This window comes from Rhipicephalus sanguineus, chromosome 1 (genome assembly GCF_013339695.2).
Source record: "Rhipicephalus sanguineus isolate Rsan-2018 chromosome 1, BIME_Rsan_1.4, whole genome shotgun sequence".
Lineage (NCBI taxonomy): Eukaryota > Metazoa > Arthropoda > Arachnida > Ixodida > Ixodidae > Rhipicephalus > Rhipicephalus sanguineus.
The window spans coordinates 58,898,714-58,924,893 of NC_051176.1; the positions used below are offsets into that span (position 1 = coordinate 58,898,714).

General features: G+C 47.8%; 1 protein-coding gene across 1 annotated transcript in view; it reads left to right on the forward strand.

Annotated features, from left to right (window-relative positions):
* LOC119391808 (uncharacterized) overlaps positions 1–24,606 on the forward strand; it is a 36,154-nt gene extending 11,548 nt beyond the window's left edge. The window contains exons 2-4 of the mRNA XM_037659459.2: positions 11,035–11,144; positions 22,178–22,261; positions 23,957–24,606. Of these exons, the coding sequence (XP_037515387.2) occupies positions 11,035–11,144; positions 22,178–22,261; positions 23,957–24,230 (468 nt within the window). The 3' untranslated portion in view covers positions 24,231–24,606. The remainder of the gene's footprint in view (positions 1–11,034; positions 11,145–22,177; positions 22,262–23,956) is intronic.
* The last annotated feature ends 1,574 nt before the right edge of the window (positions 24,607–26,180 follow it).

A 26,180-nucleotide genomic window follows, 5' to 3' on the forward strand; every position in this document is an offset into this window, starting at 1 on the left:
TTTTGTAAGAGAGTATCGAAATAGTCACAGAATTCTTGCTGTTTACCCGTTGGTGGCCGATAAACCACGACAACAATTACATTCATAACCTTGACGACAAGGCATTCAATGAACGGTGAAATGTGCGAAAGTTCATCAATTATTTCATGCTTGAGTTGTTCTATGACGTATAATGCGATGCCACCGCCACGACCGGAAGAACGTACCAAGCCACTGTAAGTATAACCCACAAATCTTGGCGGTACAATATTTGGTGTTAACCAAGTTTCTGAAAATGTTAGAAGGTCAAACTTTATTGCCAAAGAATCGAGAAACACGTCAAGATTTTCTTTTTTGTTCCTGATACTTCGAGCGTTTAAATGGAGGACATTGAAAGTATGTGAGCTTTGATTAACCAGTTTGTTGAACCCGCTGATGTCGTAGTACTCGCTACTGTCAGGATCCATTATGAAGTCTAGTCAGTACAAAATAAGACCTGATTAGGTAGGCTACATTGTCATTTTTGCTACATCCGCAGGCTCAACAATTCTGAGAATCTCAGACATCTCCGTTTTGCGCGCAAAGATCTTGCCACCGTTTGTCCACACAAACTTCCAGTTTGTCTCTCGCTTCTTAGCAATTGCTGAACCGAGCAGCTGCCTTGAATGTTTGGTCAAGTTCTCATTCACGTATATTGGCTGATTTGACTGGAAACCCATATCTTTGGCAGATGGCCTTTGCTTCCTTGCTTTGGTTAAGATAGCGTTTCTTTTCTCACGTCGGACGAAACGAACGATTACACTCCTGTCTCCAGATCTGCCAACAGGTATTCTATGACACGTGTCTATGTCAGATTGCAGGATTTGCTCCCCAATGGCATCGCCAAGCTTCTTTACAATTTCAAATGGATCTTCATCACTAGGGGCACCTTTGATTTCCAAGTTATTCACGCGGGTATATTGCTCCAGCTCATCAACCTTACGTTGCAGTTTCTTGTTTTCTGTTTCAAGTTGATCGTTTGTTTGTCTGGCATGTTTCAGCTCATCACGAAGCAACTTAATTTCATCTGACAGTTGCTTAACGTTGTCACAGACGTCACTACAAAATTTTACACTCTCGCGTATGTCTCTAAGTTCGGCTCGCATTTCACGGCGGAAATCATCGAAAGCTTTCGTTATTTCCTTTGTCATGATGAAAGCAGTCAACTTCACACAAATAACACAGACCTACAGCTTGGCAGCAGTGCAGGCGTCTACCGAGCGTAAAATCCGTAACGGGCGGTTTTTGCTCACCTGCGTAAATGAAGAGATATAAGTGCTGCGAAGAACACAGGCACCGCTGCCAAACTGAGGGGGCCGACACAAGAAAGCCCGCTTTTGTAGTTTTTCTGGATGACGTCGCTGCCGAGTCCTCGCGCAGGCGCAGAGCTTCAGCAGCGGATCTTAATCCAAGCACAGCCGAAATATCGTAGTGTTCCGTGTGCACCACGTTGATGGCTGAGGGTAGGCGTGTCTTTTTCGGCCAGGGTGAAGTCCGATGCCGGTTTCAGTGGACAGCGTCGCCTAGTTGCTCTGCGTAAATGAAGAGATATAAGTGCTGCGAAGAACACAGGCACCGCTGCCAAACTGGGGGGGCCGACACAAGAAAGCCCGCTTTTGTAGTTTTTCTGGATGACGTCGCTGCCGAGTCCTCGCGCAGGCGCAGAGCTTCAGCAGCGGATCTTAATCCAAGCACAGCCGAAATATCGTAGTGTTCCGTGTGCACCACGTTGATGGCTGAGGGTAGGCGTGTCTTTTTCGGCCAGGGTGAAGTCCGATGCCGGTTTCAGTGGACAGCGTCGCCTAGTTGCTCTGCGTAAATGAAGAGATATAAGTGCTGCGAAGAACACAGGCACCGCTGCCAAACTGGGGGGGCCGACACAAGAAAGCCCGCTTTTGTAGTTTTCTGGATGACGTCGCTGCCGAGTCCTCGCGCAGGCGCAGAGCTTCAGCAGCGGATCTTAATCCAAGCACAGCCGAAATATCGTAGTGTTCCGTGTGCACCACGTTGATGGCTGAGGGTAGGCGTGTCTTTTTCGGCCAGGGTGAAGTCCGATGCCGGTTTCAGTGGACAGCGTCGCCTAGTTGCTCTGCGTAAATGAAGAGATATAAGTGCTGCGAAGAACACAGGCACCGCTGCCAAACTGGGGGGGCCGACACAAGAAAGCCCGCTTTTGTAGTTTTTCTGGATGACGTCGCTGCCGAGTCCTCGCGCAGGCGCAGAGCTTCAGCAGCGGATCTTAATCCAAGCACAGCCGAAATATCGTAGTGTTCCGTGTGCACCACGTTGATGGCTGAGGGTAGGCGTGTCTTTTTCGGCCAGGGTGAAGTCCGATGCCGGTTTCAGTGGACAGCGTCGCCTAGTTGCTCTGCGTAAATGAAGAGATATAAGTGCTGCGAAGAACACAGGCACCGCTGCCAAACTGGGGGGCCGACACAAGAAAGCCCGCTTTTGTAGTTTTTCTGGATGACGTCGCTGCCGAGTCCTCGCGCAGGCGCAGAGCTTCAGCAGCGGATCTTAATCCAAGCACAGCCGAAATATCGTAGTGTTCCGTGTGCACCACGTTGATGGCTGAGGGTAGGCGTGTCTTTTTCGGCCAGGGTGAAGTCCGATGCCGGTTTCAGTGGACAGCGTCGCCTAGTTGCTCTGCGTAAATGAAGAGATATAAGTGCTGCGAAGAACACAGGCACCGCTGCCAAACTGGGGGGGCCGACACAAGAAAGCCCGCTTTTGTAGTTTTTCTGGATGACGTCGCTGCCGAGTCCTCGCGCAGGCGCAGAGCTTCAGCAGCGGATCTTAATCCAAGCACAGCCGAAATATCGTAGTGTTCCGTGTGCACCACGTTGATGGCTGAGGGTAGGCGTGTCTTTTTCGGCCAGGGTGAAGTCCGATGCCGGTTTCAGTGGACAGCGTCGCCTAGTTGCTCTGCGTAAATGAAGAGATATAAGTGCTGCGAAGAACACAGGCACCGCTGCCAAACTGGGGGGGCCGACACAAGAAAGCCCGCTTTTGTAGTTTTTCTGGATGACGTCGCTGCCGAGTCCTCGCGCAGGCGCAGAGCTTCAGCAGCGGATCTTAATCCAAGCACAGCCGAAATATCGTAGTGTTCCGTGTGCACCACGTTGATGGCTGAGGGTAGGCGTGTCTTTTTCGGCCAGGGTGAAGTCCGATGCCGGTTTCAGTGGACAGCGTCGCCTAGTTGCTCTGCGTAAATGAAGAGATATAAGTGCTGCGAAGAACACAGGCACCGCTGCCAAACTGGGGGGGCCGACACAAGAAAGCCCGCTTTTGTAGTTTTTCTGGATGACGTCGCTGCCGAGTCCTCGCGCAGGCGCAGAGCTTCAGCAGCGGATCTTAATCCAAGCACAGCCGAAATATCGTAGTGTTCCGTGTGCACCACGTTGATGGCTGAGGGTAGGCGTGTCTTTTTCGGCCAGGGTGAAGTCCGATGCCGGTTTCAGTGGACAGCGTCGCCTAGTTGCTCTGCGTAAATGAAGAGATATAAGTGCTGCGAAGAACACAGGCACCGCTGCCAAACTGGGGGGGCCGACACAAGAAAGCCCGCTTTTGTAGTTTTTCTGGATGACGTCGCTGCCGAGTCCTCGCGCAGGCGCAGAGCTTCAGCAGCGGATCTTAATCCAAGCACAGCCGAAATATCGTAGTGTTCCGTGTGCACCACGTTGATGGCTGAGGGTAGGCGTGTCTTTTTCGGCCAGGGTGAAGTCCGATGCCGGTTTCAGTGGACAGCGTCGCCTAGTTGCTCTGCGTAAATGAAGAGATATAAGTGCTGCGAAGAACACAGGCACCGCTGCCAAACTGAGGGGGGCCGACACAAGAAAGCCCGCTTTTGTAGTTTTTCTGGATGACGTCGCTGCCGAGTCCTCGCGCAGGCGCAGAGCTTCAGCAGCGGATCTTAATCCAAGCACAGCCGAAATATCGTAGTGTTCCGTGTGCACCACGTTGATGGCTGAGGGTAGGCGTGTCTTTTTCGGCCAGGGTGAAGTCCGATGCCGGTTTCAGTGGACAGCGTCGCCTAGTTGCTCTGCGTAAATGAAGAGATATAAGTGCTGCGAAGAACACAGGCACCGCTGCCAAACTGGGGGGGCCGACACAAGAAAGCCCGCTTTTGTAGTTTTTCTGGATGACGTCGCTGCCGAGTCCTCGCGCAGGCGCAGAGCTTCAGCAGCGGATCTTAATCCAAGCACAGCCGAAATATCGTAGTGTTCCGTGTGCACCACGTTGATGGCTGAGGGTAGGCGTGTCTTTTTCGGCCAGGGTGAAGTCCGATGCCGGTTTCAGTGGACAGCGTCGCCTAGTTGCTCTGCGTAAATGAAGAGATATAAGTGCTGCGAAGAACACAGGCACCGCTGCCAAACTGGGGGGGCCGACACAAGAAAGCCCGCTTTTGTAGTTTTTCTGGATGACGTCGCTGCCGAGTCCTCGCGCAGGCGCAGAGCTTCAGCAGCGGATCTTAATCCAAGCACAGCCGAAATATCGTAGTGTTCCGTGTGCACCACGTTGATGGCTGAGGGTAGGCGTGTCTTTTTCGGCCAGGGTGAAGTCCGATGCCGGTTTCAGTGGACAGCGTCGCCTAGTTGCTCTGCGTAAATGAAGAGATATAAGTGCTGCGAAGAACACAGGCACCGCTGCCAAACTGGGGGGGCCGACACAAGAAAGCCCGCTTTTGTAGTTTTTCTGGATGACGTCGCTGCCGAGTCCTCGCGCAGGCGCAGAGCTTCAGCAGCGGATCTTAATCCAAGCACAGCCGAAATATCGTAGTGTTCCGTGTGCACCACGTTGATGGCTGAGGGTAGGCGTGTCTTTTTCGGCCAGGGTGAAGTCCGATGCCGGTTTCAGTGGACAGCGTCGCCTAGTTGCTCTGCGTAAATGAAGAGATATAAGTGCTGCGAAGAACACAGGCACCGCTGCCAAACTGGGGGGGCCGACACAAGAAAGCCCGCTTTTGTAGTTTTTCTGGATGACGTCGCTGCCGAGTCCTCGCGCAGGCGCAGAGCTTCAGCAGCGGATCTTAATCCAAGCACAGCCGAAATATCGTAGTGTTCCGTGTGCACCACGTTGATGGCTGAGGGTAGGCGTGTCTTTTTCGGCCAGGGTGAAGTCCGATGCCGGTTTCAGTGGACAGCGTCGCCTAGTTGCTCTGCGTAAATGAAGAGATATAAGTGCTGCGAAGAACACAGGCACCGCTGCCAAACTGGGGGGGCCGACACAAGAAAGCCCGCTTTTGTAGTTTTTCTGGATGACGTCGCTGCCGAGTCCTCGCGCAGGCGCAGAGCTTCAGCAGCGGATCTTAATCCAAGCACAGCCGAAATATCGTAGTGTTCCGTGTGCACCACGTTGATGGCTGAGGGTAGGCGTGTCTTTTTCGGCCAGGGTGAAGTCCGATGCCGGTTTCAGTGGACAGCGTCGCCTAGTTGCTCTGCGTAAATGAAGAGATATAAGTGCTGCGAAGAACACAGGCACCGCTGCCAAACTGGGGGGGCCGACACAAGAAAGCCCGCTTTTGTAGTTTTTCTGGATGACGTCGCTGCCGAGTCCTCGCGCAGGCGCAGAGCTTCAGCAGCGGATCTTAATCCAAGCACAGCCGAAATATCGTAGTGTTCCGTGTGCACCACGTTGATGGCTGAGGGTAGGCGTGTCTTTTTCGGCCAGGGTGAAGTCCGATGCCGGTTTCAGTGGACAGCGTCGCCTAGTTGCTCTGCGTAAATGAAGAGATATAAGTGCTGCGAAGAACACAGGCACCGCTGCCAAACTGGGGGGGCCGACACAAGAAAGCCCGCTTTTGTAGTTTTTCTGGATGACGTCGCTGCCGAGTCCTCGCGCAGGCGCAGAGCTTCAGCAGCGGATCTTAATCCAAGCACAGCCGAAATATCGTAGTGTTCCGTGTGCACCACGTTGATGGCTGAGGGTAGGCGTGTCTTTTTCGGCCAGGGTGAAGTCCGATGCCGGTTTCAGTGGACAGCGTCGCCTAGTTGCTCTGCGTAAATGAAGAGATATAAGTGCTGCGAAGAACACAGGCACCGCTGCCAAACTGGGGGGGCCGACACAAGAAAGCCCGCTTTTGTAGTTTTTCTGGATGACGTCGCTGCCGAGTCCTCGCGCAGGCGCAGAGCTTCAGCAGCGGATCTTAATCCAAGCACAGCCGAAATATCGTAGTGTTCCGTGTGCACCACGTTGATGGCTGAGGGTAGGCGTGTCTTTTTCGGCCAGGGTGAAGTCCGATGCCGGTTTCAGTGGACAGCGTCGCCTAGTTGCTCTGCGTAATGAAGAGATATAAGTGCTGCGAAGAACACAGGCACCGCTGCCAAACTGGGGGGGCCGACACAAGAAAGCCCGCTTTTGTAGTTTTTCTGGATGACGTCGCTGCCGAGTCCTCGCGCAGGCGCAGAGCTTCAGCAGCGGATCTTAATCCAAGCACAGCCGAAATATCGTAGTGTTCCGTGTGCACCACGTTGATGGCTGAGGGTAGGCGTGTCTTTTTCGGCCAGGGTGAAGTCCGATGCCGGTTTCAGTGGACAGCGTCGCCTAGTTGCTCTGCGTAAATGAAGAGATATAAGTGCTGCGAAGAACACAGGCACCGCTGCCAAACTGGGGGGGCCGACACAAGAAAGCCCGCTTTTGTAGTTTTTCTGGATGACGTCGCTGCCGAGTCCTCGCGCAGGCGCAGAGCTTCAGCAGCGGATCTTAATCCAAGCACAGCCGAAATATCGTAGTGTTCCGTGTGCACCACGTTGATGGCTGAGGGTAGGCGTGTCTTTTTCGGCCAGGGTGAAGTCCGATGCCGGTTTCAGTGGACAGCGTCGCCTAGTTGCTCTGCGTAAATGAAGAGATATAAGTGCTGCGAAGAACACAGGCACCGCTGCCCAAACTGAGGGGGCCGACACAAGAAAGCCCGCTTTTGTAGTTTTTCTGGATGACGTCGCTGCCGAGTCCTCGCGCAGGCGCAGAGCTTCAGCAGCGGATCTTAATCCAAGCACAGCCGAAATATCGTAGTGTTCCGTGTGCACCACGTTGATGGCTGAGGGTAGGCGTGTCTTTTTCGGCCAGGGTGAAGTCCGATGCCGGTTTCAGTGGACAGCGTCGCCTAGTTGCTCTGCGTAAATGAAGAGATATAAGTGCTGCGAAGAACACAGGCACCGCTGCCAAACTGGGGGGGCCGACACAAGAAAGCCCGCTTTTGTAGTTTTTCTGGATGACGTCGCTGCCGAGTCCTCGCGCAGGCGCAGAGCTTCAGCAGCGGATCTTAATCCAAGCACAGCCGAAATATCGTAGTGTTCCGTGTGCACCACGTTGATGGCTGAGGGTAGGCGTGTCTTTTTCGGCCAGGGTGAAGTCCGATGCCGGTTTCAGTGGACAGCGTCGCCTAGTTGCTCTGCGTAAATGAAGAGATATAAGTGCTGCGAAGAACACAGGCACCGCTGCCAAACTGGGGGGGCCGACACAAGAAAGCCCGCTTTTGTAGTTTTTCTGGATGACGTCGCTGCCGAGTCCTCGCGCAGGCGCAGAGCTTCAGCAGCGGATCTTAATCCAAGCACAGCCGAAATATCGTAGTGTTCCGTGTGCACCACGTTGATGGCTGAGGGTAGGCGTGTCTTTTTCGGCCAGGGTGAAGTCCGATGCCGGTTTCAGTGGACAGCGTCGCCTAGTTGCTCTGCGTAAATGAAGAGATATAAGTGCTGCGAAGAACACAGGCACCGCTGCCAAACTGGGGGGGCCGACACAAGAAAGCCCGCTTTTGTAGTTTTTCTGGATGACGTCGCTGCCGAGTCCTCGCGCAGGCGCAGAGCTTCAGCAGCGGATCTTAATCCAAGCACAGCCGAAATATCGTAGTGTTCCGTGTGCACCACGTTGATGGCTGAGGGTAGGCGTGTCTTTTTCGGCCAGGGTGAAGTCCGATGCCGGTTTCAGTGGACAGCGTCGCCTAGTTGCTCTGCGTAAATGAAGAGATATAAGTGCTGCGAAGAACACAGGCACCGCTGCCAAACTGGGGGGGCCGACACAAGAAAGCCCGCTTTTGTAGTTTTTCTGGATGACGTCGCTGCCGAGTCCTCGCGCAGGCGCAGAGCTTCAGCAGCGGATCTTAATCCAAGCACAGCCGAAATATCGTAGTGTTCCGTGTGCACCACGTTGATGGCTGAGGGTAGGCGTGTCTTTTTCGGCCAGGGTGAAGTCCGATGCCGGTTTCAGTGGACAGCGTCGCCTAGTTGCTCTGCGTAAATGAAGAGATATAAGTGCTGCGAAGAACACAGGCACCGCTGCCAAACTGGGGGGGCCGACACAAGAAAGCCCGCTTTTGTAGTTTTCTGGATGACGTCGCTGCCGAGTCCTCGCGCAGGCGCAGAGCTTCAGCAGCGGATCTTAATCCAAGCACAGCCGAAATATCGTAGTGTTCCGTGTGCACCACGTTGATGGCTGAGGGTAGGCGTGTCTTTTTCGGCCAGGGTGAAGTCCGATGCCGGTTTCAGTGGACAGCGTCGCCTAGTTGCTCTGCGTAAATGAAGAGATATAAGTGCTGCGAAGACCACAGGCACCGCTGCCAAACTGAGGGGGCCGACACAAGAAAGCCCGCTTTTGTAGTTTTTCTGGATGACGTCGCTGCCGAGTCCTCGCGCAGGCGCAGAGCTTCAGCAGCGGATCTTAATCCAAGCACAGCCGAAATATCGTAGTGTTCCGTGTGCACCACGTTGATGGCTGAGGGTAGGCGTGTCTTTTTCGGCCAGGGTGAAGTCCGATGCCGGTTTCAGTGGACAGCGTCGCCTAGTTGCTCTGCGTAAATGAAGAGATATAAGTGCTGCGAAGACCACAGGCACCGCTGCCAAACTGAGGGGGCCGACACAAGAAAGCCCGCTTTTGTAGTTTTTCTGGATGACGTCGCTGCCGAGTCCTCGCGCAGGCGCAGAGCTTCAGCAGCGGATCTTAATCCAAGCACAGCCGAATATCGTAGTGTTCCGTGTGCACCACGTTGATGGCTGAGGGTAGGCGTGTCTTTTTCGGCCAGGGTGAAGTCCGATGCCGGTTTCAGTGGACAGCGTCGCCTAGTTGCTCTGCGTAAATGAAGAGATATAAGTGCTGCGAAGAACACAGGCACCGCTGCCAAACTGGGGGGCCGACACAAGAAAGCCCGCTTTTGTAGTTTTTCTGGATGACGTCGCTGCCGAGTCCTCGCGCAGGCGCAGAGCTTCAGCAGCGGATCTTAATCCAAGCACAGCCGAAATATCGTAGTGTTCCGTGTGCACCACGTTGATGGCTGAGGGTAGGCGTGTCTTTTTCGGCCAGGGTGAAGTCCGATGCCGGTTTCAGTGGACAGCGTCGCCTAGTTGCTCTGCGTAAATGAAGAGATATAAGTGCTGCGAAGAACACAGGCACCGCTGCCAAACTGAGGGGGCCGACACAAGAAAGCCCGCTTTTGTAGTTTTTCTGGATGACGTCGCTGCCGAGTCCTCGCGCAGGCGCAGAGCTTCAGCAGCGGATCTTAATCCAAGCACAGCCGAAATATCGTAGTGTTCCGTGTGCACCACGTTGATGGCTGAGGGTAGGCGTGTCTTTTTCGGCCAGGGTGAAGTCCGATGCCGGTTTCAGTGGACAGCGTCGCCTAGTTGCTCTGCGTAAATGAAGAGATATAAGTGCTGCGAAGAACACAGGCACCGCTGCCAAACTGGGGGGGCCGACACAAGAAAGCCCGCTTTTGTAGTTTTTCTGGATGACGTCGCTGCCGAGTCCTCGCGCAGGCGCAGAGCTTCAGCAGCGGATCTTAATCCAAGCACAGCCGAAATATCGTAGTGTTCCGTGTGCACCACGTTGATGGCTGAGGGTAGGCGTGTCTTTTTCGGCCAGGGTGAAGTCCGATGCCGGTTTCAGTGGACAGCGTCGCCTAGTTGCTCTGCGTAAATGAAGAGATATAAGTGCTGCGAAGAACACAGGCACCGCTGCCAAACTGGGGGGGCCGACACAAGAAAGCCCGCTTTTGTAGTTTTTCTGGATGACGTCGCTGCCGAGTCCTCGCGCAGGCGCAGAGCTTCAGCAGCGGATCTTAATCCAAGCACAGCCGAAATATCGTAGTGTTCCGTGTGCACCACGTTGATGGCTGAGGGTAGGCGTGTCTTTTTCGGCCAGGGTGAAGTCCGATGCCGGTTTCAGTGGACAGCGTCGCCTAGTTGCTCTGCGTAAATGAAGAGATATAAGTGCTGCGAAGACCACAGGCACCGCTGCCAAATTCAAATCCTTTATTTTTTCCAAATACATTTGGAATGGGTTCCAGGGCTAAAAGCTGCGGTCTGCAGCTTGACAGAGGCCCGGAAACCAAAAACACAAGGCAGGGCTTGACATCGAGTCACACGAGGCTTATCCCGGCAAAAAAAACTAGCAAATTTGAACTCTTAAAATCTGCTGAACTGTTATTTCGAACAAGATTTCATATGCCTACAGGACCACTCTTTGGAAAAAGATTGCATCATGTTTCCTCTCTCATCATGTCTTCAAAACATTGAGATAGGCGTGCAGGTAGATGGCACACATTTAGCTACAAGCAACCTCAGCGTGCCCTGCCTTTGTATTCACCATGGATAACCTGGGAAATAAAGAATGCCGGCTGCCTATGCGCTCACCTCCATGACCTCCATGTGAAAGCATGTACACCCAGCTGGGTTTACTCATTCTTGTGCACTCGATATAGCTAGATAAGTTGTCTATTTCGCTGAATTCATTATATCACAATATAACTGTATTAGTGGATCTCTATTAGGAAATTTTTATTTGTTTGCATGCCTGCTAGAGGGTTACAGCATCAGTTGTAATTGTGTCCATAGGGGAATTTCACAAAAGGACAAAAAAACCTGGCCGACTTTGGAAACTTAGCACGATCAGCTTAATAAGATACCCTGTATAAGTGCATATTAACGATATATTTATTTTGTGTATTGTGTTTAAAGTCAATTTTTTGCCGTGTAGCTCTGTTTTTGCCTAATGATTTTGTGCCTGTCTCTTGCTTGCATTTTACAGTTGATTGAATCAATCCAGTTTCCAACAACGCTTAACTGTCACCAGGTCGGAAGTGAAGTTGCGAACGTCAACAACAAGGGCATGGACTGCGTTCTCCCCGTTAACAAGAAGTGCGTATTGTGGTTGTACTTTGTGTTTATCGATCATGCTTGTTTGTTTATTTATTCATTTGCATTTTCTGTGGCCATTTTTAAATCCCCACCTTCTCATGTCCTGGCAAGGAAGTGTATCCTACACACTCTGCCTTGCAGGTTTCTTGTGAAATTGAAAAAGGTTGGTTTGGGATTATGGTCGACTTCCATTATTTTGTCACCTGAAGGGACTGACAAAGCTGGTCAAATTATTAAGTTGATAGAATGAAGCAAGGGGCAGAAGAAAACCACCTAAACCACAACTGAATCATTTAGCAGTACTTTCCCTGATGGTAATATGTCCCAGACTTGAAGAAGCACCCACATATTATGGGTCCTAAGTAGAGAATCAACATAAAAATAGCAATGGAATGCTTAAACTTGTGGAAATCGGACATGCACATAATTTTATTTTAAAGAGAAACATAGCAAATCTCCCAAATCTGGCAGTAAGACGAAACCAGTGAACTTTATATTCACACCTTGAGACTTCACTAATTTCTGTCATTATCAGTCTTAGGCAGCACTTTAACACTTTAACGCCATGAAAAAAAAAATAAATGTAGGCATCCTTGCTTTTGTTTGCATGTCTGATTATTAGGGGTGTGCGAATATTTGAAATTTCGAATATTTTTCGAATAGTGTTTGCTATTCGATTCGATTCGCACTGAAATTTTACTATTCGAACTATTCGAACTTCCCAAAAACAAATACAGTCAACGTCCGATTGAAAGTGACCCCTACAGATTTTCAATACGCTTCACCTCATCACATCCCCGTGTTGCGGCAAAGCTGCCTTTCAGGTTCATTTACGGTCTAACTTGGCCAAGACGCAGTCAGCGCGATTCGAAGTGACCCCTACAGATTTTAGATGTGAAGCATCTTATGGCGGAGTTCAATCCGGTGGTGGTGGTGTGCGGCGTGAGCGCCCATACTGCGCGTGCGCAAACCCTCTCCACACACCTCCTCTCCACACATCTCTTCTCTACTTCCCCTCTTTCCCTTCCCCCTTTCCCACTTCCCCCTCTCCCTTCCTTATCTCCCCTCCCCACTTCCCCTCTTCCCTTTCCACTTTTCCCCTCTCCACTCCCCATCTGAAACGCGGGCTCGACATGCCGAAACGTTGCTTCGCATCGCCTCATGGTCCCCTTTAGCGGGAGATGGTGTGATTTTTCAATATGCTTCACCTCATCACACTCTCGTACTGCGGGAAAGCTGCCTTTCAAGCTCCGTTACGGTCGAATTTGGCCAAGACGCAGTCAACGTCCGATTCGAAGTGGTCCCTAGAGTTTCAATATGCTTCACCTCATCACACCCCCGTATTGCGGCAAAGCTGCCTTTCAAGCTCCGCTATGGTCGCAAATGGATTAACTCAAGAAAACGCTGGTTCCAGCATGGAGATGAAAGATGTGGCAGAGGTGGGGGCTCAATTAGTGCTGTTTTGGACCTGAAATTTGGGCAGGAAGTTCGAAAAATCGGACGCCGAATCTTTTTAGCATCCGAAATTTCAGATGTTCTTATATATCGACGTCTACGAGGCAGCTTTGGAACTTCGGACTTGAAGGGAGCACACCCTTGTCCGCCACATCAGTTGGACTTCCACAGAAGTTGAAAGAGGCTGAGAAAATGGCATCTTTGCCCATCATGTGTCAAGTGTTGTCAGCAACACTTTGGTTGCACCAAATCATGTACATAAATACAATTTGGCCTCTACATTGCCCCATTCTTGATAAGACAACTATGAAACGCCACCCTGTGCCAGCGCTTCATCAACCTAGCAAAAAGAAACACTTTCATGTTGCTATCTCATAAGAACATACTTAGGGATTCTCTGCAACTTTTTTCTGTAATTTCACTTCGAAGTATTCGAAAAATATTCTAGAAATATTCGAAAATTATTTGAAAATTATTCGATTCGATTCGCACTGAACCTTTATTATTCGAATTCGCTTCGCACCCAAAATTTTGCTATTTGCACAGCTCTACTGATTATCCATACTTCTCGAATGTCTCCAACAGCTGCAAATGATATGGTGGCCCACACTGGACTAACAACATTGCCAGTCTGTTCTGCAGTGCATGCAATTCTCTGGAACTTTCAGAATATGTGATACAACCTGTTGGCATTAGTTGAAGTAAAATAACTCATTGTTTTAAAGTGCACTCATAATCACACTGGAAACTGCTCGTCATTGCTTTCATGCTACACAAATTTGCCATCCATGGCCATGATCTTGTGATGGCATTGGCAATAACACTGCCAAGGTTTTCTCTGACCAGATTGGTGCAAACAGAGCTTTGGTTTTGGTTTTGCGTCAAATTGTAGCGTTGGAAACATTTTTGGACGACCTTTCATGGGGGAAACAAGAAATGCATTAGAATGGGTTAAATGCTGATATAATTCATTGCGAGCCACCATTTTTGTATTAGTGTTCCTGGAGAAGGTTGAAAACAGGTAATTTCCGTGGGAGACAATCTGTTTGATGCATTCACTGCACCCTAGTGCTGTGAAGTCAAACGCTGTTGCTATTGAAACTGCAGCCACCATTGGGTCGGCTGTGCATAAAATGAGCTCTAGGATTGAGTCATGCTTGACTGGTGGTTGTAACTGCTGGAAATGAATCGACTGGCTCGATTTTGGGTGGCTTCTAACATACTACGGATTAAGCACTCATGTTAGGGAGACCATATAGGGGACGCGAATTCAAGCTGCAGATGTGCAAATATTAAGAATGGTAATCTACGAGCGTTAGACAGATTTTGTGTTTTGATACACACAGCTGGCTCATGTATCCTCATAGCATGTAATTCACATTTGATTCAATGCCTTGTTGGCAGCAAACGAAAAAAAGGAAAGAAAAAAATTAAAGCCAGTTCAACGCCTGTGCAATCTGAGTAAACAGCGGAGCTGGCAAGCAAGCGCCACCAGATGGCGAATGCAGATTGAGTTCTTTTTTTCATCTTTTTTCTTGCATAATTCTTTCTGTGGTGGTGGCATTTTGATGGAGGCGAAATGCTAGAGGCCCGTGTACTATGCGATGTCAGTGCACGCTAAAGAACACCAGATGGTCGAAATTTCTAGAGCCCTCCGCTATGGCGTGCCTCATAATTAATCATATCGTGGTTTTCGGACATAAAACCCCAGATAATATTTATCATATTTCTTTCATGCTTCTTTCTTTGTTTCTCTCTTTCTACATCATCTTCTTTTTTGTTTATTTCATCTTCCTTTCTTTTTTTTATATATTGCCCACTACTCCTTTCCCCCCTCCTATCCCTCAGGTAACTCGACCTCACCTTTACTTTTCTTTCCCACCCCATGCTATGCTATACTGTACAGGCACGGCCAATGTTAGAGGTAACACGGCGCACGTGGCCGTGCTCCTCGGGTCACCAAACGGGCGCTGTGCAAAGTATTGTGGCGCAAGCGCAATCAGTGCCAGAGGCAGAGTTTGCTGCGCATCGTCTGCTATGGTTCCTCCCACTTCAAGATAATGCGTTAGCGGGCTAGTTGGTGAGAATTCATAGTGCTTTTTTTTCGTGCAAGAAAGTTCTGTGTTCTGTCTTCTTTTTCGTGGTGTCGTTTCTTGCGCTAAAAAAAAAAGCACTATGGATCCTCCCACTTCGCCACACGCCCTCTGGTAAAGCGTGCGGGCAATCTAGGTTTCGCTGCTCGCGGTGAAGTGGAAAAAACTGTAGCGGACGACACGCAGCTAACTCTGCCTCTGGTACTGATTGCGCTTGCTCCGCAATACTTTGCACGGCGCCCGTTGTGGCACGCCACGAAGCGTGGCCACTCGCTCCGTGTTACCTCTAGCAGTGGCCGCACCTGCACATGGTTGTGCTATGGTATACCCTCTCAGTATTCCTTTTTTCTCCTCCTTTCCCTCCTCCACACCCTTGCATCAGTCCTCCTCACCCACCCTTCCCTTTCCCACCCCCCTTGCTTTACTATACAGTAGAACTCCTGTATAAGAGGCACTGATGTGAGAGACATATGGGTGTAAGAGACACCAGTTGGCCTGCATCAAAGTAGGGGTAGATAAGAAAACGAGAACATGGTATCCCGTTTGTAAGAGACACATTATGCAAAGGACAAGAACTGCTCCCTCGTTGCGTGCATCTTATAAAAGGGTTCAACTGTAGTACCCATGGCTCAGCTATGCTAGGAGGTGCTTGGCATGGCTCCTCACCCCCACTTCCCTTTCCCACCCCTTTGCTATTCTGTAGTATATACCCATGCTATACTTTACTCTCCTTTCCCTCCTCGTTACCCTCAGTTCCCTTTCCCATGCCATTGTAATACTATAATATACATGGCTGTGCTATGCTTTCTTTCTCTCTCTTTTTGTTTCTATCGTTTCCTTTATCTATTTCTTTCTCTTTCTCTCTTATTCTGAGTGTTTCTTTCTCTCTCTCTGTTTGTCTATTTCTTTCTATCTTTTTCTCGTTCTTTTGCCCAAAGCAATGTAATCACATGGTTTCCATAAATGCTTGTTCTGCTAGCGTGCCTAGATAGCCAAGTGATGCTCGCCTTCGGAATGTGGGTACCTGGGTTTGAATCCCGCCTCACCAAGAAATATTATATCTCCTCCTCCTTTCTCCAATGCGTTGCAGGCGACGCATGGTGATGTCATAGCTCGACAAAGTTTTTGCCAACGCTAACGGATCAAGCTCGAACTTAAACAGCTCCGCCATTAAAAATTCAAACAGCTTCACTGATTAAAGGGGCCCTGCAACACTTTTCCAAGTAACCATCGAATGTCTTCATCAAAGCAGTTTATGGCCTCACGAATTGACTGCCGCAAAAATTTTTAGAATCCGTCAAGTACGAGCGGAGTTAGACATTTGTCGCACGCTGTAATTGCTTTCTCTCTTCTCTCATCCCTACGAGCGCGCTGGAAGCTAAGCAGGAAGGGATGGCACAGGGCGAAGAAGTTATGTCATGCGCATGTCATGACCTTGAACACTTATTCTTCTTTTCCTTCGAACGCGTGACTTACTCTCAGTGCGATTGTGAGTGCGCGCGTGGGCACGTGGCGGCCATGGTAACCATGCAGCTCATGATGCTCAAATCAGCCAATGGCCGTGAATTAGGGTATATGGTGCAGTCATTTGGGTATATGACATCATTTGTAGAAAGAAGGGAGAATGATTTTTTGCTGACTTTGAGAATTAATTGTAAATTCCAGGCCGCGTCCTGCGCTGTAATCTTTGGCTCACCTGTTCTCAAGACCTTGACTACGGATCGGTAGCGTTTACTGACCATACTGAAAAAGTGTTGCAGGGCCCCTTGAACGTTGCAATGGGCTGGTTAGACACCTAAGCTGGTGGCACCACATTGCTAGGCATTGTCTGCATCGGTACAAATGAGGTCATACATATTGTACTTCTGCGCTCCCAACCAGATGTCTTCCCAAAGTCTTTGTTTCTTTCTCTCTTTTCCTCTTTCTCTCTTTCTTTCTCTCTTTTGTTCTCTATTTTTTTCTTTCCCTAATTCCTTTTTTCTTTCTTTCTCTCCCCGTGGCACATACGCTTTTGCCCGGGAACTTTTTCATTTTTAGAGGACCACTGGTGAGTAGTGGTAGGCACATACCTGCTGGGAAACTGCGGACGACACTCCCCAGGGATTAACCTCGACCTTAAATAGCTCTGCTGTTAAAGTAGTGCTGTTTTGTTGGCATGAATGTTTCCAATATCGCAAGAAGTTATAGAGCTACTGTTTGTAGAAGTTCACTTGCAGAGGCACAGCGTTGATATCGAAAATGATCGTGAAAACTTTTTACATACTCCCATAATATGGTGCTATACTTTTACATGGAATATCTAGGGGGTATTATTATTGTTCTCTACAGAAAATAATTCCATATACTCATGTTCAATAGTATATCCGTGTTTCACTGTATAGGAATTTAAGGCCTCTGAAGTGCATGTGCAGAACTTGAAATCCCAGTAGTGGGAGAGAGTGAGTGGCAGCAGTGCTCGGTGCTGGTTTGTTTCTTCCATTTACACTGTTTTAACAGCGAAGCTGTTTAGCAAATCGTTCCTTGTCCGACAAACCAAAAAACTCGGTCGGGTATGTGCCACAGGAATTGGGAAGCCCCACTACCAATTAAAAACGAAATCAAATTTCTTCGCGAGGAGGAACTTCGTCGGTCGTGTAAAAAGTAGAGCTGTACGAATATAAAAATTTTGGGTGCGAAGTGAATTCGAATATTGAAGTGTGAGTGCGGATCAAATAGAATATTTTTGGAATACTTTGAAGCGAAATTGCAGAAAAAAAAGTTGGAGAGGATTCCTAAGCATATTCTTATGAGATAGTATCATGAAAGTGTTCCTTTTTGCTAGGTTGATGCGCTTCGCAAAGTTCCTCCTCGCGAAGCGCTGGTGGGGTGGTGTTTCATAGTTATCAAGAATGAGGCAATGTAGAGGCTGAATTGTATTTATGTACATGATTTGGTGCAACCAAAGTGTTGCCGACAACACTTTACACGTGATAGGCAAAGATGCCATTTGCTCAACCTCTCATCCTATTTCAACTTCTGTGGAAGCTCAACTGATGTGGCGGGCAAGGGTGTGCTCCCTTCAAGTCCGGAGTTCTAAATCTGCCTCGTAGACGTCGACATATAAGAACATCTGAAATTTTGTATGCTAAAAAGCTTCGGCGTCCGATTTTTCGGACTTCCTGCCCAACTTTTAGGTCCAAAACAGCATTAATTGAGCCCCCACCTCTGCCACATCTTTCATCTCCATATTGGAACCAGCGTTTTCTTGAGTTCAATTTATTCAATTCAATTTATTCAGTTTCTTTACAATGTAACATAATTAGTGATATGTACTACATTCGGAGGTCCCATAGTTCCGGGAACTGACGGGGGGACCTCCTAATACTGAAACACATGTATGTTAAGTGTCAAATGCAGCATGAGAAAAAAGAATGCATTGATAAAAAAAATTTACTGAAAAGCTAGGGAAAACACAAGACTGACAAATGAAAGCAAAAAGTGAATGAAAAAAATCAAAGGAAAAAAAAACACTGCTATGGCGTATAAATCTATGATTATACAATAGTTAGTATAAGCTGAAGAAAAAAAAGTGCTAGAGAAAACCTTCATGATGCAGGCATCAAGAAATCATCGAAACGAAGTGGCTACAACAAAATCGAAAACAAAAGTAATACACAAAACAATGAATACAAGACGATGTACAAATTAATACATTTAAGACCGTAGCGGAGCTTGAAAGGCAGCTTTGCCGCAATATGGGGGTGTGATTAGGTGAAGCATATTGAAAATGTAGGTACCACTTCCAATCGAACGTTGACTGTGTCTTGGCCAAGTTCAACCGTAACGGAGCTTGAAAGGCAGCTTTGCCGCAATACAAGACTGTAATGAGGTGAAGCATATTGAAAATCTGAAGGGGTCACTTTTAATCGGACGTCGACTGTATTTGTCTTTGGGAAGTTCGAATAGTAAAATTCCAGTGCGAATTGAATCGAATAGCAAACGCTGTTCGAAAAATATTTGAAATTTCGAATATTCGCACATCCCTAGTAAAAAGCTATCACCATCATGACCGTAATAACTTGGCCGGCACGCTCTCTTTGTCCTCTTACTCATCTTCTGCTTGGCTCTCGGAATGAGTGCGCCAATTTGCCCAGTGTGAGATTCAATAACTCAGATCGGGAAGAGAAAGAGTACAAAGCGAGAGGAAGAAAGAGAGAAAGACAGATAGAAAGAGAAAAAGAGAACTAGAGAGAAACAAAGGAAATAAATACATATAAACATATAAAGACATAAAAAGAAATGGAAAAATAGAAAAATAAATAGAAACAAGGAAGGCTGCCCAGCTCTGCTCTTCCTTCAGGCTTGGCACCACTAGTGCGAAGCTGTCTTAATTTTTTTTCTTCATTGGTTTGCCTCCATCTTCCTACTTTTTATCTCTTGGCTTATCTGATGAGAACATTGTGAAGAAATTTACTGCACTTTTGGGCTTTGATATTTTTTATTTTTTGTTAAACAAGGGTTGTAGAAAGCTGAAGCTCATTTGACTTGTGTCAGTGTATGTTTGTGGAATATTTATACTAAGTAGAGCAGGAGAACTCACAGGCATCATGCAATGCAAGAAAGTCCGAGCAAGACTGGATATTATTTCCAATACAATGTTTGTATCTCTCGTACTATCTGTAGCGTTTTCAAAACGCTGCTGCAGCAAAAATGTGCTACGTAATATACCATTTTGCACCCTTGAAAAATCTTTGACTGGGTCAATCTTTTAATACCCTTGAATTTTTTTCTCTAAAACCCTGTATGGGGGGGGGGAGCCATCCCTTTGTGGTGGACTCTGGATGAATTTTCACCACATGGGGTTCCTTAATGTGCACTTAAATCTAAGTACACAACTGTTCTTTCATTTCGCCTCCATTGAAATGTGGCCGCTGTGGCTAGGAATTGAATCTGTGTCCTCGAGCTAAGCAGCACTACCATGTTGGGTATGAGATAATGGTAGCATAGAAGTACTCGGTTAAGCAGACAGATATGTATTATCGATTTCAGAGGGAGGAGCGCCAGCAGTGAGACCCCACCTAACTTTGCCCAAAAGTAGAATGACACAGCACAGGCACTTGCTTTTAACTCTGATTTATTGGAAAAAACAGAAGGTTATTTATACTTAAAATCAGGGGTGGAAGTGCGGTGCCATTGCGCCATTCTGCAGCAAAACGGCATTTCAGCGTACACATGCCCTAAACTCAGGCGCATGTAAGCTGGGAGTGTCTATTTGTGCCTCAATAGCTCAGGGTCACATCACCTGAGAAGAAACGTCATGTAGGACATCATTGGTGGAGCGGTTGGGTCATTTACGTTTAGGAAGTAATCACGTTGGTGTTATTGGCATGTCGCTGTCGACCCTGGCTCTGGCAGTAGTGGTGATGGTAAAATAGTGATAACCGCGAAGTGGCACAGCTTAGGTTATTACCCCCCATTGACATCAGTGAACTACCGCCACTGGCAAAATCGCAGTACTTGCCACAACCATTCTGTGAATGACATCATATGTGACATTTGTGCTCAGGTCACGGGACCCCGAGCTGTTGTGGTCGAAATAGACTCTCCCATATATGCTACTGGTTTACACCGCTTGTACTAGGAGGCGCTGGTGGGTCTCCCAGTGTGTGGGCCCAGCCCACACACTGGGAGATTCGTGTGGAGCAAATGACGTCTTAGCAGCCATATTGTTACGGGGATGATTTATTCAGTTAATACTGATCGAGTTAATGCTGCACAGAGAGGACAGGATCGTAGGACAACAGGGCAGCCTCAGACTCAAACCCACAACAACAACGTTGTCGTCTTCCTCCATTGGGTGTCATTTCAGCGCCCGTGCCTGAGTCACCTTTGCATACCCGTGACATTACCCCGGCCAGCAAAGCACCGTCCCGGTGCCTGTTATGGTTAGAAGGGCGTGTCACCGTTGTAGGGCTTCAGGCGAGAAACGTGCACGATGTCAGTTCTGGGTGTAGCAGTCGATGAGTTTGTGGTCGGGGAAATCTCATAGGTGAGAGGTGTCACTTGGCGCAAGACTCGGTAGGGCCCGACGTATCGCGACAGAAGCTTCTCGCAGAGGCCAACACGACGGGATGGGAGCCAGAGTAGAACGAGAGAGCCCGGAGGGAAATCGGCATCCCTATGTCGGCTATCATAGAGGGACTTCTGTGCAGTCTGGGACGACGAGAACCGAGCGCGGGCTACTGTACGTGCGATGAGAGCACGGGTGATGGCATCTTGAGCGTACGAAGTGGTGGAAGGTGGGTCAGACGGAAGCAGGGAGTCGAAAGGTAGTAACGGATCACGGCCAAAAAGAAGATAAAACGGTGAGTAGCCGGCTGTGTCATGACGCGACGAGTTGTAGGCAAAGGTGACGAACAGGAGGGCAATGTCCCAATCGGTGTGGTCGTCAGATACATACATGGAAAGCATGTCTGTCAGGGTGCGGTTGAGGCGTTCCGTAAGTCCGTTAGTCTGGGGGTGGTAAGACGTGGTGAAGTTGTGACGAGTAGCACAAGATCGAAGTAGGTCATCAACCACACGGGACAATAAGCAGCGACCACGGTCTGTGAGTAGGTGACGAGGAGCGCCATGCTGGAGAATAATGTCGTAGAGGAGGAAATCTGCAACGTCAGTCGCACAGCTGGTCGGTATCGCTCGAGTGATTGCATACCGAGTGGCATAATCCGTGGCTACTGCAACCCATTTATTTCCATTTGTCGAAGTTGGAAAGGGACCTAACAAGTCCAACCCCACTCGATAAAACGGCTCGGCTGGGACTTCAATAGGCTGAAGGCGACCGGCAGGGGGAACCGTAGGTTTCTTTCGGCGCTGGCACAGGTCGCAAGCTGCAACGTAGCGGCGAACGGAGCGATAAAGACCCTTCCAGAATACCCGTCGTCGAACACGGTCGTAGGTTCTGGAGACGCCAGAACCTACGGAACCTACAGGAACGTTCCCAAAGGACTGTTCTTTTTTTCTCTACAACTACTGTAAGGGTGCATTGAAGAAATGGCGGGTGCTCAGCGGATTTTTCGGGCACCCCAGTTTTGTTCCAGAACCCGGATCGTATGATCTGGGAGATACAGCTGCAATTGTAATTTACTTTATGAAGGAACAATAAATTTCTTATGCAGTTGAGCATATGATATCTGTTCTTTCAGTTTTGCACTTGCACTGGCCTGCACTCGCTGCGACACCCGCCTTTAAAAATAATCTTCTACACTGCTTCTTATGTAACCATTCCTAAATTGGGAAGTGGGGAATTATGGACAGTAAACTTTTTGCAGCACCTTAAGAAAAGCTTAAGTGTCCCTTTCCAGTCATTCCAAAAGGCTCGTTATTTGTTACATTGGTAGTTTTTGTCTATAAATGTGTAACTAAAGTGCATTTCTGGAACCCAGGACTCTGGTGTGACATTGCAGCTTACATTTTAAAAAAAAATCTTTTCTATTGCAACACTTGCAGGGATAGCAAGCCAGAGCCAACCATGATGGATGCCTGGCTTTTCAAAACGAAGGCAAATGAAGCTGGGCCTAGCACAAGCACCAGGTAGCGAAGCTTTTCTGGCTTACAGTGCTGATGTCACTTTATTTGGGAACAGTTGGCATGTAGCGTGTGTTTGTATTAGCCCCAAGAATGAACACTGGCGTCGCTGCTGTCGCGCTAATGTGACGTGACGGCAAGGACTCGTGTGCTTTGCTGCTGATGGTCGCTTCTTTATGTGCTGGCTGTGTTCCTGCTCTTTCGCCATACGATGGTGATTGCTCATTTGTTCTGCAATGCTATTCTGACAAGGGAGGAGGTGTAAGCTTTTATTTCTACCGAAAGTAAACTAAAATGTAGGAAGTTCGGATAATAAAGCTTAGTATGGGGAAACTCCCATCTGAGTGCAAGCTTCACTGTGAAAAGCGTGATGCTTATTCAGAACAGTATTCGCTGCTTTCGCCGCATATTCCAAAAAATCGGTTCCGAGAAAATTTCCACCAAATGGTTCTAACTGTTTCGTTCTGAACTGTTTTGATGGTGCACTGAATGACGTGGCCCACACAGTTGTTCGTTTAAGTGAGGCAGCGACTCGTCTCGCATGCCTTGTCCACATATTGGTTGATGCTGCTAAGAGCTAGTGCAACTGCTAGCAAAATTAATTTACGAGCTGGTTATCTAAACTTGTAGACAGTCTGACAGCACCATTGCCACAATGCTGCATGAAGAGACTAGGCGACAGCAAGAAGGTTCAGCAGTTAACAGCAACTTGTTCTTGCAGTGAACTGAAGCGCGAAAATTATTGCAAGGAAAGCGGGAAAGGTGAAATGCTTGGAAGGTCATTAATATAAATGTTAAATAATACAGGGCCAAGTATGGATCCCTGTGGTGCGCCAGTCTGTATTTCTATTAGGTGTTCTATTTGTGTTCCATTTGGTTAATATATTCTTGCTGTTTGTATGGATAATATCAAATTGTGGCGTTCATAAACAAAAGGTGCAGAAACATGTTTAGTGAAACGGTTGCTAGCCTTTTAGTACCTTCCTCTTTTTGATGCAATGCATATCACATGCTGGGTCCCCTTCTACATGTGCCATCATTTAACACCTCTGGTAGTATTCAAGAATGATCACTGCCAGAGATACTACTTTCATTTTTGCAAGATTTGACGAGACTGTAACACCACACAAGTCTGCATCTATGGGCTCATTCGCACTGGTGATTCACAAAGTCACGGGATTGAGGTAGCTGCAAGTTTTCTACCACATTGTCGTAAAAAAAAAGTGACCACTCACAAGTGGTTGCTTTTGGTCGAAAAGCGACTGTTTTGTATAAGTTGCTCTATTTGCAATGTTGCAGTCATGCTTGCTGCAAAATCAAGAAAAAGCCAAAGCAGCCGCTTTCCAACCGTTTGTGGCCATTTCAAACTTCATTGTGCTAGAACATTTGTGACTCCCTTGGCCGCACTACCTTGAGAGTCGGTGATATGAATCTACAGTGCTCTTGGCACGCTGTCTTGGTACAGTGCCAGGATGCTGTGGCCCATAGATGCCAAATGCAACTAAAGTTAGCCGGTCTCGGGAAAAAGGGAACACATCTCCGAAAGGGACTGACTGAGAATACTGTTGCTGCTTGAGTGTTCTTGCATGTTTAATTGGTCTTTTCCTGGTTTTGATGTGAGAAAGGTATCAGCAAATTACATAGGCCAAGTTTTAATTCTGATCTTTGCTGAAATCTCCTAACTGTTTTGATCTTGTGCAGAATACAAAGCCAGTCACCTCTGAAGGCTCAACCAAAGAATGAGCCAGTACTGCAAGTGAAGAAAGTGGTGGGGGTGCAAGAAGCAGTGATACGAGTCAAGGAAGAGCCAGCTGTCCAAGAAAAACAAGAGACAGGTGTTCAAGGGAAACAGGCATCGGCGAAGCAGCCAGCAACTCAAATGAAAGTGGAGGTGAAAGTGGAAATTAAGGCAGAGTCGATTATGCAACTGAAGGAGGAGCCAGGAGTGGAACCAAAGAAAAGGAGATTGGACTGATGGGGAAAATGTCCAGCTAAGAGGTCAGGTCTGGAAATATTCCAGCTGTCTTTCTTTTTTTTTTTAGTAGCACTTGAATGCTGTTCAAATGACTGTTCAGCTGATCCTTTCTTTTTTTTCTGTAATGCCTGTATTTAAATATTAACAGTGCATAAGTACAAAGTACCTGAATACTACTGTAATCTTACTGTGATATTTTAAATTGTTTTAATGGCAAGGACTATAAGCCATAGCCATTTTATTGCACACTGTACAGCAGTGCTGTCATGTTATGCACAAATATTCTTCTTGAAAGATATTAACACCGTTTTTTTACTGTACTACAAAGCTTTTAAAACAGCATGTTTAAATAAAGCTGCAGTATTGTTTTATTCCACTGGTCTTGTTTTATTGAGGCATCTTTGTGAAGCTTTGCATCGTACCTGTAGTTAGAATGCAATTTATTCGTAAACTTCATGATGTAAGTAACCTTGCCAAGCATAGATTGTAGTCAGTGACACAGGCACACAAAAGATGGCAGCAAACTTAGGTGAGGTATACAATTTATGTAAAACCTTCATAGCACTTGACCATTGACTTTTAAAAAGGGTAAGCATGATTAGGATCAGCATTCTGCTGCTCTGATGTCGCAGCACCTGTGAACATGCACCCACGTTCCTTTTGTTCTAATCCTTGAGGGGGTGAAGTTTAGAATTTTGTAATATATTGACGTTCCAATTTTTAAATTTAATGTATTTTAGAACTCGATATTTTTACTTCTACATTTTCTTACACTAACATCAAGACTGAGGGAGCTGCAAAATAATGCCAAGCATAAGGGCCATCCTCAACAAAATATTAGACTGCATAAAATGCCTAGTTTTAGATACTGTGCAACTGAACTCATGAATTCATGTTTTGACATTTGAATTGCTAGCACAGGCGTCATGGTAATCTCACCAAGGTAGCTGTTTTTGAGACCAAAACTCAAGAAATTGCATCCGCTACTGCTTGCCAGGAGCGACTCATCACAAAGGCGTGGCCTAGAAACATATTCCCTCGGTATTGCCTTCGAGATAAGGATGCCTCAATGTCTTTGAGGTGAGTGTCGGGTCATACATCACAACATCCAGCAGGTGCACTCATCGTCTGCTGAGGTGCTAAATGTGTAAAGTGCCCTTCACCAGGCCCCATTGCAAATATTGATTACTTATCAGAGAGAGTGGAATTTTACTGATTGAACGGAGCAACATCTTCAGTTGACTGGTTGGAGCCATGTCTTTCTGCAAGCATTCTGCCTAGGCCAGGGCCATTGCGACAGTGAGCATCCCTGAAGTCTGTTGCCATGGGTTGTAGACTGTACCGCAGGTGACCCCGCTTCAGCAGACACTAGGTGCGCTCATGTTAAGTCATGCCTGTCGAGTCATGCTGGTGCATTCTGCCTCACTGGTGTTTTATCAGGTTGTTCGCATAAGCTGTATGTATGTGTTGAGCACATGCTTTGCGTCTTTCTTGCATTTGGAATGCATGCTTTTCGGCAGGGGTACAAATCTTACTTTAGTTCTCGCGTTGGAGGGGAGTGGTACGGCCTGTTCTGTGTGGTATTGAGAGTTTTGGGGTATGCCTATTCTGTTCAGGTGTGCCCTTTCCGTGCTGGTGTAGTTGAGACGCTCCACCTGACTTATTAGCGTAGCCTGTAAGGGTTCATTGAAAGTGTTGTGCAGCCCCAAGGCCAGTATGTGCTCTGTGGAAGTGCATGTGGGTAATCCCAAAGCTGTCAGTATGCGCTTTGTGGAAATGTACGGGTAATTTCAGAGCTGCCTTATATACTGTTCTAATTATGCTGTCTGTGTGTCTTCTTCCCGGCTTAGGAGTTGGAAAAGCATGCCATACGTTATTCTTTTGGTCGCTAAGGCTTGTACGAACCTTGGGGTGTGTCTTTTGTTCATACTTGCCCTGTGGTACGTAATA